The 12,248-nt window shown below is 29.4% G+C and overlaps 2 protein-coding genes across 9 annotated transcripts in view; both read left to right on the top strand.

Annotated features, from left to right (window-relative positions):
* LOC143064936 (acyl-CoA-binding protein-like) overlaps positions 1-12,248 on the top strand; it is a 60,184-nt gene that overhangs the window by 9,211 nt on the left and 38,725 nt on the right. The window lies entirely within an intron of this gene.
* Positions 1-12,248, top strand: part of LOC143064935 (partitioning defective 3 homolog) — a 57,316-nt gene that overhangs the window by 24,625 nt on the left and 20,443 nt on the right. For 3 of the 8 annotated variants that reach the window (XM_076238151.1, XM_076238158.1, XM_076238159.1), the window contains exons 11-20: positions 185-324; positions 1,215-1,355; positions 3,998-4,228; positions 5,125-5,679; positions 6,861-7,003; positions 7,359-7,501; positions 8,333-8,371; positions 10,605-10,733; positions 11,199-11,438; positions 12,133-12,213. In XM_076238151.1, coding sequence (XP_076094266.1) covers positions 185-324; positions 1,215-1,355; positions 3,998-4,228; positions 5,125-5,679; positions 6,861-7,003; positions 7,359-7,501; positions 8,333-8,371; positions 10,605-10,733; positions 11,199-11,438; positions 12,133-12,213 — 1,842 coding nt within the window. The remainder of the gene's footprint in view (positions 1-184; positions 325-1,214; positions 1,356-3,997; positions 4,229-5,124; positions 5,680-6,860; positions 7,004-7,358; positions 7,502-8,332; positions 8,372-10,604; positions 10,734-11,198; positions 11,439-12,132; positions 12,214-12,248) is intronic. The other 5 variants (XM_076238153.1, XM_076238152.1, XM_076238157.1 and 2 more) reach the window with 5 other exon arrangements.

The raw sequence follows: 12,248 nt of genomic DNA, 5'->3' as shown, positions 1-12,248 counted from the left end.
TAAGTAAATTGTCATACTAAAAAAGTAATGTACACTTAGGATAAATGGAAATAAAAAGAAGATTTTAGAAATACACTTTTACTAAATTTATGAAAAGAGTTATTTTATTGTTATATATATATAGGTCCATCTGGTCTGACACACTTTTACGAATTTTATAAAATGAGTTGTTTTAATATTATAGGTCCATCTGGTCTGGGATTCAGTGTGACTACTAGAGACAATCCTGCTGGAGGTTTTACTCCTATCTACATTAAAAATATTCTCCAGAAAGGTGCAGCTATAGAGGAAGGCACATTGAAGGCTGGTGATAGGCTGCTCATGGTAATATATAATATGTCAATCTACATGAACTTGTAATTACTCAAAAACATGTGGCATTAAATCTTGAAGTATACAAAGCAAAAATTTACAAAGTTAACAGTACATTTTTACCAGACATTATAATGGAATGAAGATGATGTTTTGGTAACTGTTTAATGAATCTGTATATCTATGTATTTATTGTATAACCTCTCCATTAATCATAGAATATTGAATTATTTACTCTTACCCTTATACTTTTTACCTTTTAATAAGTTCACATAAAAATATCTTCATCATACGTACATTAAAAAAAACACCATTTACAGCTGATATATATATATAAAAAAAATCCGCGGAACCCAGTGTCTCGCCTACTTTATGAATCTATTAAATGTTTAAGAACTTAAACTGCAGATTGTATGTAAAGTTAACTGGAAGAAAAACTAAGTCCATTTATAAATAATATACTGAAAAACAGGAAATATATTTTTACAAAATTTTGTTCTAGATACTAGCTTTTGATCATTAACAAGCTTCTGTCAAAGTTTAGAAGAAATCTAGGATAGTTAAGAAAGTTATTAAATTTCAAAAAAATTTAACCACAGAGTGAATTTTTGTCTAAAAGTAGCAGGTTTGACTAAATGAAGATGTGGTATGATTGCCAATGAGACAATTCTCCACAAGAGACCAAATGAGACAGACATTAAAATCTACAGGTCACTGTACAACTTTCAACAATGAGCAAAGTGCACATACACACATAATAACAGGTCATTGAAAAAATATAGAAAAGAAAAGACATTACTTAAATAAAAAGTGATCATTTTTTACAATCTATCACACAGTATTGATGCAACTTGAAAACATATAGAATATAAATGATGTAACAGTGTTATGATCTTATTTAGGTGAATGGTGTGGACATGGATGGAAAGTCCCAGTCAGAAGTTGTGGCATTGCTACGTAACGTCAAACTTGGAGAGACTGTCAGTTTAGAGATATCTCGTCAGGTTACTGAGGAAGATCGATTTAAAGTCCCTAGACAATTGGTAACATACATGAATTTTAAACACAATATCATTTCTACAAAATGATATTCTTGCTTCACATTTTATAGAAATTTAGTTGTCTTAAGTCGTTTTGGAAGTTTCAAGACAGGTCAAATTCTATGTGGTAAATGATACAGTAAAACATGTTAACTATCGAATATGTTAACAATTTTAGTCATAATAGATATTAGAAGATGTGGTAGAGTGCCCATGAGACAACTCTCCATTCAAGTCACAATTTGTAAAAGTAAACCATTATACATCAGAGAACAGTCTTAAACACAGAGCCTTGGTTCACACCAAACAGCAAGGTATAAAGAGCCCTAAAAAATGACAATTGTAAAACCATTCAAAAGGGAAAACCAATGGTCTAATCTATATAAAAAACAAGAAACAAGAAACATTTATGAACCACATCAACAAATGACAACCATTAAATGTATAAAAGTTCTGTTAAGTTGGAAACCACAAACAGATTTAGATTTAATACTAAATTATTTGCCAGAACTGAATTTTACTTTAAATGCAGGTTCATTCCATGAATAAAGTATCTTCTTGCTCAATTATTTGTTATTACTATAATATTTATTCACAATCTGTTGAAAAAAATAGAAAAGAATGCTTCATTTATTTCCTTTATCATATGCTTTTAAAAGTTTTCAGAATATAGCTTTTTTCAAGTCAAATATTTCCACCAAAAGTTTTATTGCTTTTAGCTTTTAGTGCAACATATTTTTCAATATCTTAATGTTTTGTCTTATATCAAATTCTTATCTTATTGGTTTCGAAGTTTTTCAGATGACAAAATTGTTTGGAGTCCAGAAAGCACTATTGTTTAATTTTGTAGTCCTGGATGCTAATTTAACTTTAGTTTTAACCATTGTATATTCTGTTCTAGTGACATGCTCTGTGTGTGCTGTAGTCCTTGTATTCTAGCTAACCTTTTGTTTAACTGAGCTAAGTTTAGGGAAGAGCAAATCTATGAGGTTCAAACTACTTCAATTTCAAATCCTTTGAAGAAGATTTAATTTTTTTCAATTTTTTTCCATATCAGGTCTTTCTTTTATAGAAATCTAACTGTATAAGGGCATCATTTCTCACTATCCTCTATAGACTAGGAATTTCAGGAAAACTAAACTATTTCAATTTATACTTTTTTGTTTAATTTGAATGTATTTGTTTTGCATTTGAAGATTTTGAAATCTGTTTTGAAAATGGTAAATTTAATTAATGATCTTTAATATATCTAGTAATATTTAAATCATACATTTTCTCTTTCCACTGTCAAGCAAATTATTTAAAAAATATGAAAGCTACATATCAAATTAAAACCTTTTGAAATTATAGAAATTTAAAAAGCATGCATGAACTTAGTAGTAACTGTATTTCTTATTTTGTTTATTCTTTCCATCTAAGCTCAGTTAATACATTGATAATTATTGGAGCTGGTTTATATATTCTGTTAATATGTAAGCTGTATCTTTTGTTTGTTTTGATGATATGTTTCTTCTCTTACTTTACATTTTTGTGTAATTGTTGCAACTGAAGTCATATAATGTTAGGCATAGATGTTCTTATCACATTACAATTATCTTGACTTAATGGTTTAAGTTTTATTATTTTAGCCCATATTTTGAATACCAATATGATATTTTCTGAAATTTCTTTTTCGACTTATGTCAGTTGTCCTTCACCTATGATTGACTTACTAAAAATCAACCTAAACTTGGAAACCCATAAAATCCACAGAAAAATGAGTACCTCACTACTGATAATGAATCTACAGTAGCTTCAAATTTTAGCAATACATTGTTGTGTCTTTGATGAAAGTGAATCTGTTTAATAATAAGCAGTCTTTTAGGAAAATGAATGATGACATTGATTTAGTCTTTTATATTTCTGACTGACTTCTGTACTTTATGTACTGAAAGTTTTATATGCATGGAATGGTAAAACTAATACATAACTGGGTGTTAACAATATCTTATCTATATTATTAACTTAATAAAGTCTATAAAAGCCTGTAATAGGAGCATGTTTGTTATAGTGTATATGAATGTATACATTGTCTTGCAATACAGGAATCAAACATTATGCTTTAGATAAATAGATGTATTATGATTGCTTGAAATCATAAGATGTGCAGAAATTAGAACTGATTCAGTTATTTGTGAGAATAATTATGGAGTCATAACATTTTCATATATTTAATATTTTTGATTGCTCCTTGGACTTTTGAATCTTCTTCTTTTGAGTATTTAGTTGAGAAAAAATCTGTTACTGTGGATTTATTTATTTTCTTGAGTAATGGAAAACTATTTCATGGATATTTAATTTTCGTGGTTATGATAAAGTCTACATGCATTCCTTTAGAAAATTTGTTATTCGTTGAACATATAAATTCCAAGTTCTCTTGTACTCTCTAATTAAATGATAAATATTAATGAATCCATAGTAAATAGCTCAAAGTTTCCATAAGTAGCTGCTGTTCTACAGATGAGACAAAATTAACAATGAAGATCTGTTGTGCATTCTGTGTGGTTTGTGGCATGCTAGTAGATATAACTCAGCTAACTGTTGTAACATGTTTAGTTTATTTTTATTTGGTGCACTTGTCCTGGACTCCTCTGATTTTGTTACAGAACATAGAAAAACAAAATGTCTTGCAGCCTACAGAAAAATCTGGAGATGATGGCTCACTGGCTTTATTAAAAAATAAAGAAATATTATCACTGGACATTCCATTGAATGACACAGGATCAGCAGGTCTGGGTGTTAGTGTGAAGGGGAAAACAATAACTATCCCAGAACAGGGGACCAGAGATTTAGGAATATTTATAAAGGCAGTTATAAGTGGAGGAGCAGCATCAAGGGTAAGAATAAACCAGGATGTTATTCTAAGAAATCAGGAGTGGATTTCACAAAAAAACTTACGACTAAGATTAGTCTTAAGTATACTGATTTGTTCAAGACTAACGACCAATCTTAGTGGTAAGTTTTTTTGTGAAATGGACTCCAGATCTGTGATACATGGGGCAATAGTTAATAAAGTTTCCCATGGCCTATATCAACCTGGTCAGTTGCTCTGTCATTATAGTATCATGGCTTTTAGACTTTAGTAGACATTATCATTTAAGTCACAATGTCCGAGGAGAAGTTATCTGCAACGGAAGAATGTGTGAGGAGATGTTATCTAGCTAACTTGTTTTTTGAAGGATATAGATATCACTTGATATTATTTTTCCCACTAGATTGTGTCAGCAGTAAGGTTTATTTATATCTATCTGCCAGGTCATGGTTACAAACGTTATATCTTTTAAGGCTTATGCTGCAGCTTTTTATCACTTAGGCTAAGATCTCACACTACCTTATGCAATGATTTTTCAGTACACACTCTTAGTTACAATGTAGAAAGTCTTATAACAGTATATCCTGATGATGGTGCCCTAGGCATTAAAACATGTAATTTGATAAATTTTCTCCAGCAGTCCCTAAAATGTTGTTGTTATAAGACTTTCTATATTTTATGTGCTTTATCATAACGACCCTGCATACCCAAGGTTGCCACTTTGGGGACTTGATCACACTACCGATTCAACAGGCAATGATTCTCTTTGATTTGTAATTTTAAATTCTTATTTACAGATGAATATGGGCATAAGATTTGAGTGAGATTATGTTTATGAATTTACAGTTTAACATTTGTGTAGAGCTTCATTAGTATGATAATATTTAGAATACCATTATAACATGATTACATTTATTTCAGGATGGTAGATTAGCAATAAATGACCAATTATTAGAAGTGAATGACGAAAGTCTCAGAAATCTTTCAAATTCTGAATCTATGGAAACATTAAGAAAAGCTATGCAAAAAGAAGGTGTTATCCAAGGACACATACATTTAACTATAGCTCGTAAAATAGGTGCACCTTCTCCATCTCCATTCCAGGAGAGTTCTACAGACTATTTCCTTTATAATGGTTTAAACAAATCCAGTGATTATTCAGAATCAAATGACTCAAAAGAGATAGTTTCTGTACCACCCGATATAACTCAAAATATACATCCTGTAGAACTCAAGGATTATGGGGTAGATAAATCTCGGAACTTTTTAATCGAGAGGTTAATGGGAGCAAGTAATGGACTTCGGAATGAATCTTATACACGTGCTACTCATGATAGTTTTAATGACAGTGGTAATGTTTCGTCACCAGAAGTGTCACCTATAAAACCTTTGAAAAGTGCTCCAACTGTTCATGAACTGTTAGAGAGAAATACAAGGAATTCTATTTTGATTGAGGAGGATTCTCAGGAACCCCAGGTTTGTTTTAATTAAGAAGTTAATTTTTATAACAGAATCTTTGATTGGTTAATATCTATACTGGTACTTCTTTGTACATCTCATATCATTCATTTCTAATATGTGTTTTTATGTTTCTTTAGTTAAAAAACCATTAATATTTTATGAAATAAGGAATGCATTAATGAAAAGAAGACAGACTACAAAATGTAAAGTTAATAATATTTTCTCTTGAATTCATCTTGTTATTACAGTAATCTGTCAGTAAAACAAAACAACATTAACAATTATTAAGATTTCTATTGAGAAACAATAACAGGTCAATGCTAATGACAGTAAATACCAAGTAATGTGAAATAAGATGATGTGGATATGATTGCCAATGAGACAACTATCCACCACTGACCAAATGATGAAGATTTTAGCAACTATAGGTCTTTAACGATGTTTTAACAATGTACAAATTTTATAAGGCATAGTACAATATAAAATGTCAGGGCATAACAAAATGTAAAACAATTTCTTAAGGATGTACTTAGGTGAGGTTTTAGAGTTTGTGTCAAATGTTTGGACTCCTTGGTGTTTTTCCATACAATACAATGTAAAATATTTTGCCCCATAACACCCATTTATTTTTTCATATAAGACTTTATAGCTCATGAAAGGTCATTCACCAAAATTTTAGAAGATTCTTGATTTTCTTTCTTTTGTTTTGAGACCCAAATAATACCAATGCAAATTTATATATGGTAAAAGTCCCGAGTCAGCCTTTTCCCGCCATATGTTAAATCTCAAATATCTCGAAAAGGAGGTCCATGACCTATCAATATTTTTAGCTTATCTTTATCCTTAATTGATGTTCTACCACCTTATAGTATCAATTTTAATTTCTTAATTTCTTAATTTTTACCTAATCCCACCTAAGTACATCCTTAAATAAGGAAACCAACAGACTGTTTTATGTACAAAACCACAATGAAAGACTAATATGATGTACAGTAACAAACAACAACATTGATATTACAGGCACATGCAACATCTTTTTAAGCCAATGGTTTAAGATGACAAACAGAAATAAATCAATGTCCCTATTATCTATGATTATTGATTGTCATGGAATGTGGTCATCTCTTATAAATTGTTCCCTGTTGAAACTTAACATTATTGATGCATTTTTTATATTCTTTTTCTTTTTTTTATAGACAAGAATGCGACCTCATTCTACACTTGGAATTCTTCGTCACAATTCTACAAACAGTTCCAGTTCAGAGGAGGGAAACCAGCAACCACCTTGGCTTCAAAGTCAGGACTGGGATAGGCATCCTAGCACTACTAGTGAAGAATTGTAATTAAAACATTTGTAGCAATTGTTGCTTATATCATATTTTGTTCCTGAGAAATTTTTATTGGAGATAACTTTCTTATTCCTATATTTTAGCTTAAATTTTGCTTACTGATTGACCAAATTATAAAAAAAAATAATGTTAAAAGATCTCTTTTTTGTTGTTGATGCATGCACTGCATGTAAAAAAAAACATTCTTATTTTGAAAACATCTTGCATACATATGTCCTCTTCAGAAATACTCACTTCTAATCCTAAAAGATACGACTATTGAATCACTGTGGTGAACTTTAAAAATGTAATAACAAAACAAAAAAACAACTTTAGTTATTAATATAGCATATTATTGTATTGTAGAGTAAGTCCTATGGGTGATGCAGCAACGTTCAGTCGTGAAGGATTTGGAAGACAGAGTATGTCAGAGAAACGAAAGGGCCACATTGATCCTAATCAGAGCGAGGTCTATCAGAAAATCAAAACAATTAGGGATAGTAATAGAGGTAATTATTTGTGGTATATCTATATAAATGCAATGATCCATTTTTGTTTGATGCGTGCTTCTAATGATTAAATGATTTAACCATTAGATTACCTACAATTATTAAATAATGATAGCATGTCCTTTTGATATTTTGAAGTTTGGATAATATTGTTCAAATTAATTCATTAAAATGGACATAATAAAATTTTGGAGATAAGATTTGTTTGCAAATGAGAAAACCTTGCAAACAAGTTAAAATGAAGTGGATGTAAGCAATTATAGGCAACAGTACAGCCTTCAACAATGAGAAAACCCTGTTTGTTTTATTATAATTTGGTTGTTGACTTATTGTCTATTGATGTTTATTTTTAGAGTCCTCTGTGTGCTTCCTGTTTAAGGAATTTCCATTTCTTAAACAATCAAATACAACAATTGGGAATAAGAAAAACAAAATTCTGTAAGCCTCAATGTTGAAAATATCAAATTTATTTGTTCTTGCTATGAAACAGAAGAAAAGTATGTCACCACTAACTCCTATTTCTACAGCTTTTAAAAAAATCAATTTTATATTTTACATCAACTAATTTATACTTATTGTATTGTTTTTTTTTATTTGGTCATTTATTTTTTTATTTAAATTCTTTTTCTTCTGATTAGTTGAAAGCTATTATAAATACAGTATACAATCATTTGTTTACCACCACATAGCGATAGCTATGAGGAGTTAGTTGAAAGCTGTCATAATTACAGAATAAAACTATTTTTTACCTCCACATATCATACCTACATGTAAGATAGGTATGAGGATATATTCTAGTACATTTATAAAAATGTTAAGTGCTAATTTCAGGTGTTGCTACAAGGAAAACCCTTTCTTTTCACATACCAGGTACACAATCACATGATTTGTCAGTAGACTGTCATGTGGTATCAATTCTTTGTTGCTTCTTTTGCATTGCATAACTTTTGTAACCTAGAATTTTTGTTGTTGAAAATGCTGATTCATAGTTTTTTTTGTTTTTTTTTTCTAAAAGACATAGATTGTAACTGATTTTGTTTATGCTATTTACCAAATGTTTACGTTCTATAGTGAGAAATATATTATTATTTAGGATGTTTTACATACCGAAAGTGATAATGTACATACATGTACAGTATTTCTGTCAATGGAAATAATTTCTTGACATATATATTTACAAACAGTGATGGTAAAACAATTTAAAGCATTTTTATGCATTTCTAATCCTCATTAAATTTAGTAAAAGCAAGTCCTCAAAGTTGCATCAAAATGATAGCATACAGATGTAAATAGTTCTGTGGAATATTTGATTTATTATTGAAATTCAATCAAGTTAGTATCTACAAGCCTTATTAAAATTAGAAGGAATTGAATGATTGTTTTTTAGCCTTTTATTAGTCATAATCATTTATCTGCAAAACTGTGATAGTTAACTTATTTTATGAGCAGCATTTTCAAAGTTCTTTGTTAATTTCTGTAATTCTATTATGTTCTTATTTGAAACCCTTGTTTCTAGAATATTAATATAAAAAATAGGTTTCACTATTTGTAGGGTAGTGATTGGTTATCGATTTTTAGCAGTTTTCAATAAACAACATTTAATTTGTTTTAAGATTCTAGAATTTAAAGTTTATATCACTAGTAAAACTAAAGCATATAATGTATTCCTCAACATATTTTAAGGAAGAATGATTGGTTTGCTGAAAATCAACCTTGTCGAAACTGTGATAAGCTTTATTCCTAAAAAAATATATTGATTTTATCAGAAAATATTTTATTATTATTTTTTTGTCTATCTTAAAAGAATGCATATGCTCCAAATTTTTTTTGCACCTTCTCAGATCAATTGTGTAGTGACCATTTGTCTTTTTATTATATCTATAAGGTCAGTTGTTCTTTCAAATGTGTTGCAATAGTATCATTAAACATTGTATCAGAAAGAGGGTGGTTATTTAGGGGTGTCATCCTGAATATCCAGGAAATAGGGAACATTGAATCCTTAATTCCTGAAAATATGAAGCATTCTTCTGAACCACATAAAATTAATCATTATTCACCGAGTTCAAATAAGGGTAAATCCTGAACCAACATCTAGAAAAAGATCATTACTGACCATCAGAAACCTAATAAAATCTGTAGGAACTCGAAATATGGTGCAAAATAACCTCTTCTTCTTAACTCTGCTATTCTTAAGAAATGGGTCTCCATCTTTAAACTACTTATTAAAACCTTCTAAAGTCAGGTTTGTTTTTAATTTTTAATGCTGATAACATGTACTTAATCAAGAATTTACAGATAACTGACATAATGCACAATATATTATTATTTAGATCTAATTTACAGACAATTTACGTCACAATATATAGCAAAGATATATTAATTTTAATACTTTTATTTTGAGTTGTAGCCATGTAGAAATTCATTGTTGTATTTATTTATTTTTCATAAATCTTAATTTACAATTTTTGATGCTATAACTTTTCTAAAATTTATCTAATAAGAATTACATATTCTGGTTTACAATATATATTATTACAATGTGCTTAATTTAAAAGTTAATTTATACCCCTTCATTACAACCTCAGCAGATTATTCATTAATTTTTTTCAAGATTTAAAATTCTTTTTAACACATATTTCCTTATATATGACACATTTTATGAAAGAATTCTTGTAAAGCTCTTTTTCACCATTTTAACAATGCAGCTGTCCGCTTTAGGTCTATACTTAATATACAATTACTAAAATGGTCTTTTTCCACAACTTTCAGCAATCTCGATTCTATTCTCATTTTAATTTTGATTTTAATTGATATCAATTTAATAAAACATTTCGTGGCAAAGTATCTAACTTCAGGGTTATAGACAATAACTTATAGAACTCAGTTAAATGTGTGCACCAAATATGTTAACTTATATTGACCTTATCAAGAACTTCCATTTCAAATGATTTAGTTTCATCTGCCTTTTGAGGCATGTTGAGACTTGAAAAAAGTGAAAAAAGGTAGATATAAAATGAATTTGAATTGCAAATTGAATTTCATTAATGTGATGTTAAGAGAAATCAATGCTTTAAAGTGTATATTGACCAATTGTATTTTACAGCTCAAAGTGGACAGAAGAGAGTGTCATCAAACTTTGTTAGGGTAGGCTCTATGGAATCATTAATGAGTAATGGAAACAGATCCAGGTTACCTCCCCTTCCATTGAAGAATGTTCACTATCCAGCCAATGGTAAATGCCTATATGTATTTAGTTAAACCACTGAATATAGTAGCTTGAATGATTAAACAGTATTATTACATACCATCTAGGAATATGGTCATGCAGTTAGGGAATTATTTGACTGTAAATTTAAATAAGTTTGATGATGTCTTGTGTTCAGATCTTGAACCAAGGCCACTATGTTTATATGATGAAGTTGAGCATTGTGTTTCATTGAAGATTCTTTATTTTAGATCCAAACATAAACATATAATTACATGTAATTTAGTACTTTACATTAGTTCTTTTTGGTCTTGAATTATATATCTTTTGTCAAGAATAATTATTTTATTTTCCAGGGCTACCGTAGTTTTCAACTTTCATATAGTTTATCCTTTTCCCTATTGTTAATATTTTAAAATAAGTGTTTTCAATCTAAGAAAAAAAAATTGTGCCCCATTGCATTTGTAAATGTTATTCTGTTTTTAACATCAGGTAAAGGATCACAGCAGCCTGTGGTTTCAAATCTCAAAAGATTTGGATCGCTGGAGAACCTTGCAACAACAGGAACAAGTTCGGATAATGAAGACAAAAGGGAAAGTCCAGAAATAATAGAAAGTTCTCCTAGTCCTGAGCTACCACACATGGCACGGGGAAGAAAATGTAATGATAGTTTTCGAGCAGCGGTGGATAGATCATATGACCCTCCTACCCCACATAGTACTATGGATACATGTAGGTTTAATGCTAGTGTAGTTGTATTGTTGCATGATTAGGAAACCTTAAACAAGACAAATAAGGTTCTGATAAGATTTTTTTTTATCAAAATATTATATAGAAATTCATCTAAGCAAGAGAAAATAAAAAGAGAATTATCTTTTTTAAAGATACTTCTTTTTGAAACAAACATATTTCGTAGAAAGATTTAATTAATTTCCAGGAATATACAACTATATAATTCAATTAAATTGTATAAAAGCTGTAAATGTTATGTTTGTTGTCAGATAAGCTATCAAATATGACAAGCTCCTGCCTTTTAATCCAAATCTGATAAAAATGTTGCTAAGTAGTATTTTACCTTTAAATCATTGTCCTTGCAGATACTATAAAGATATATAATCCTCAGTAGGAACATGTATATTTAGGTCTTAGGAATATTTAAAATACTGTTGAAAATATCATTACTGACTAATATATTTTTAAAATTTTATGAAATAAGTTTGTTACATATGGCAAATGTTTAGTCTTTTATATGATAACTATATTTCTCTCTGGTATTTGGGGGTTTAAATGGCTCTTGGATTCTTTGTCTTGAAATTTATATTTTATCTGAAAATAATGCTTTTTACTAGTTCATTCTTTTGGTACAGTTTAACACATTGGTTTTGGAGCTAATGATATTTTGGACTGGTTTATTTTTGCTATTTAGGTAATCGTAACAATCACTCAGAATCAGAGGAGGAAGATGATCCATTAAATTCAAGCGGTGGTTTTGCCGTACAAGGCGAGGGTACTAAAAGAATTATTTATGTGCATGAATAGCTC

The sequence above is a fragment of the Mytilus galloprovincialis genome, chromosome 2 (assembly GCF_965363235.1).
Source record: "Mytilus galloprovincialis chromosome 2, xbMytGall1.hap1.1, whole genome shotgun sequence".
In the NCBI taxonomy this organism is placed as follows: domain Eukaryota; kingdom Metazoa; phylum Mollusca; class Bivalvia; order Mytilida; family Mytilidae; genus Mytilus; species Mytilus galloprovincialis.
This window is presented reverse-complemented; position numbering and strand designations above follow the sequence as displayed.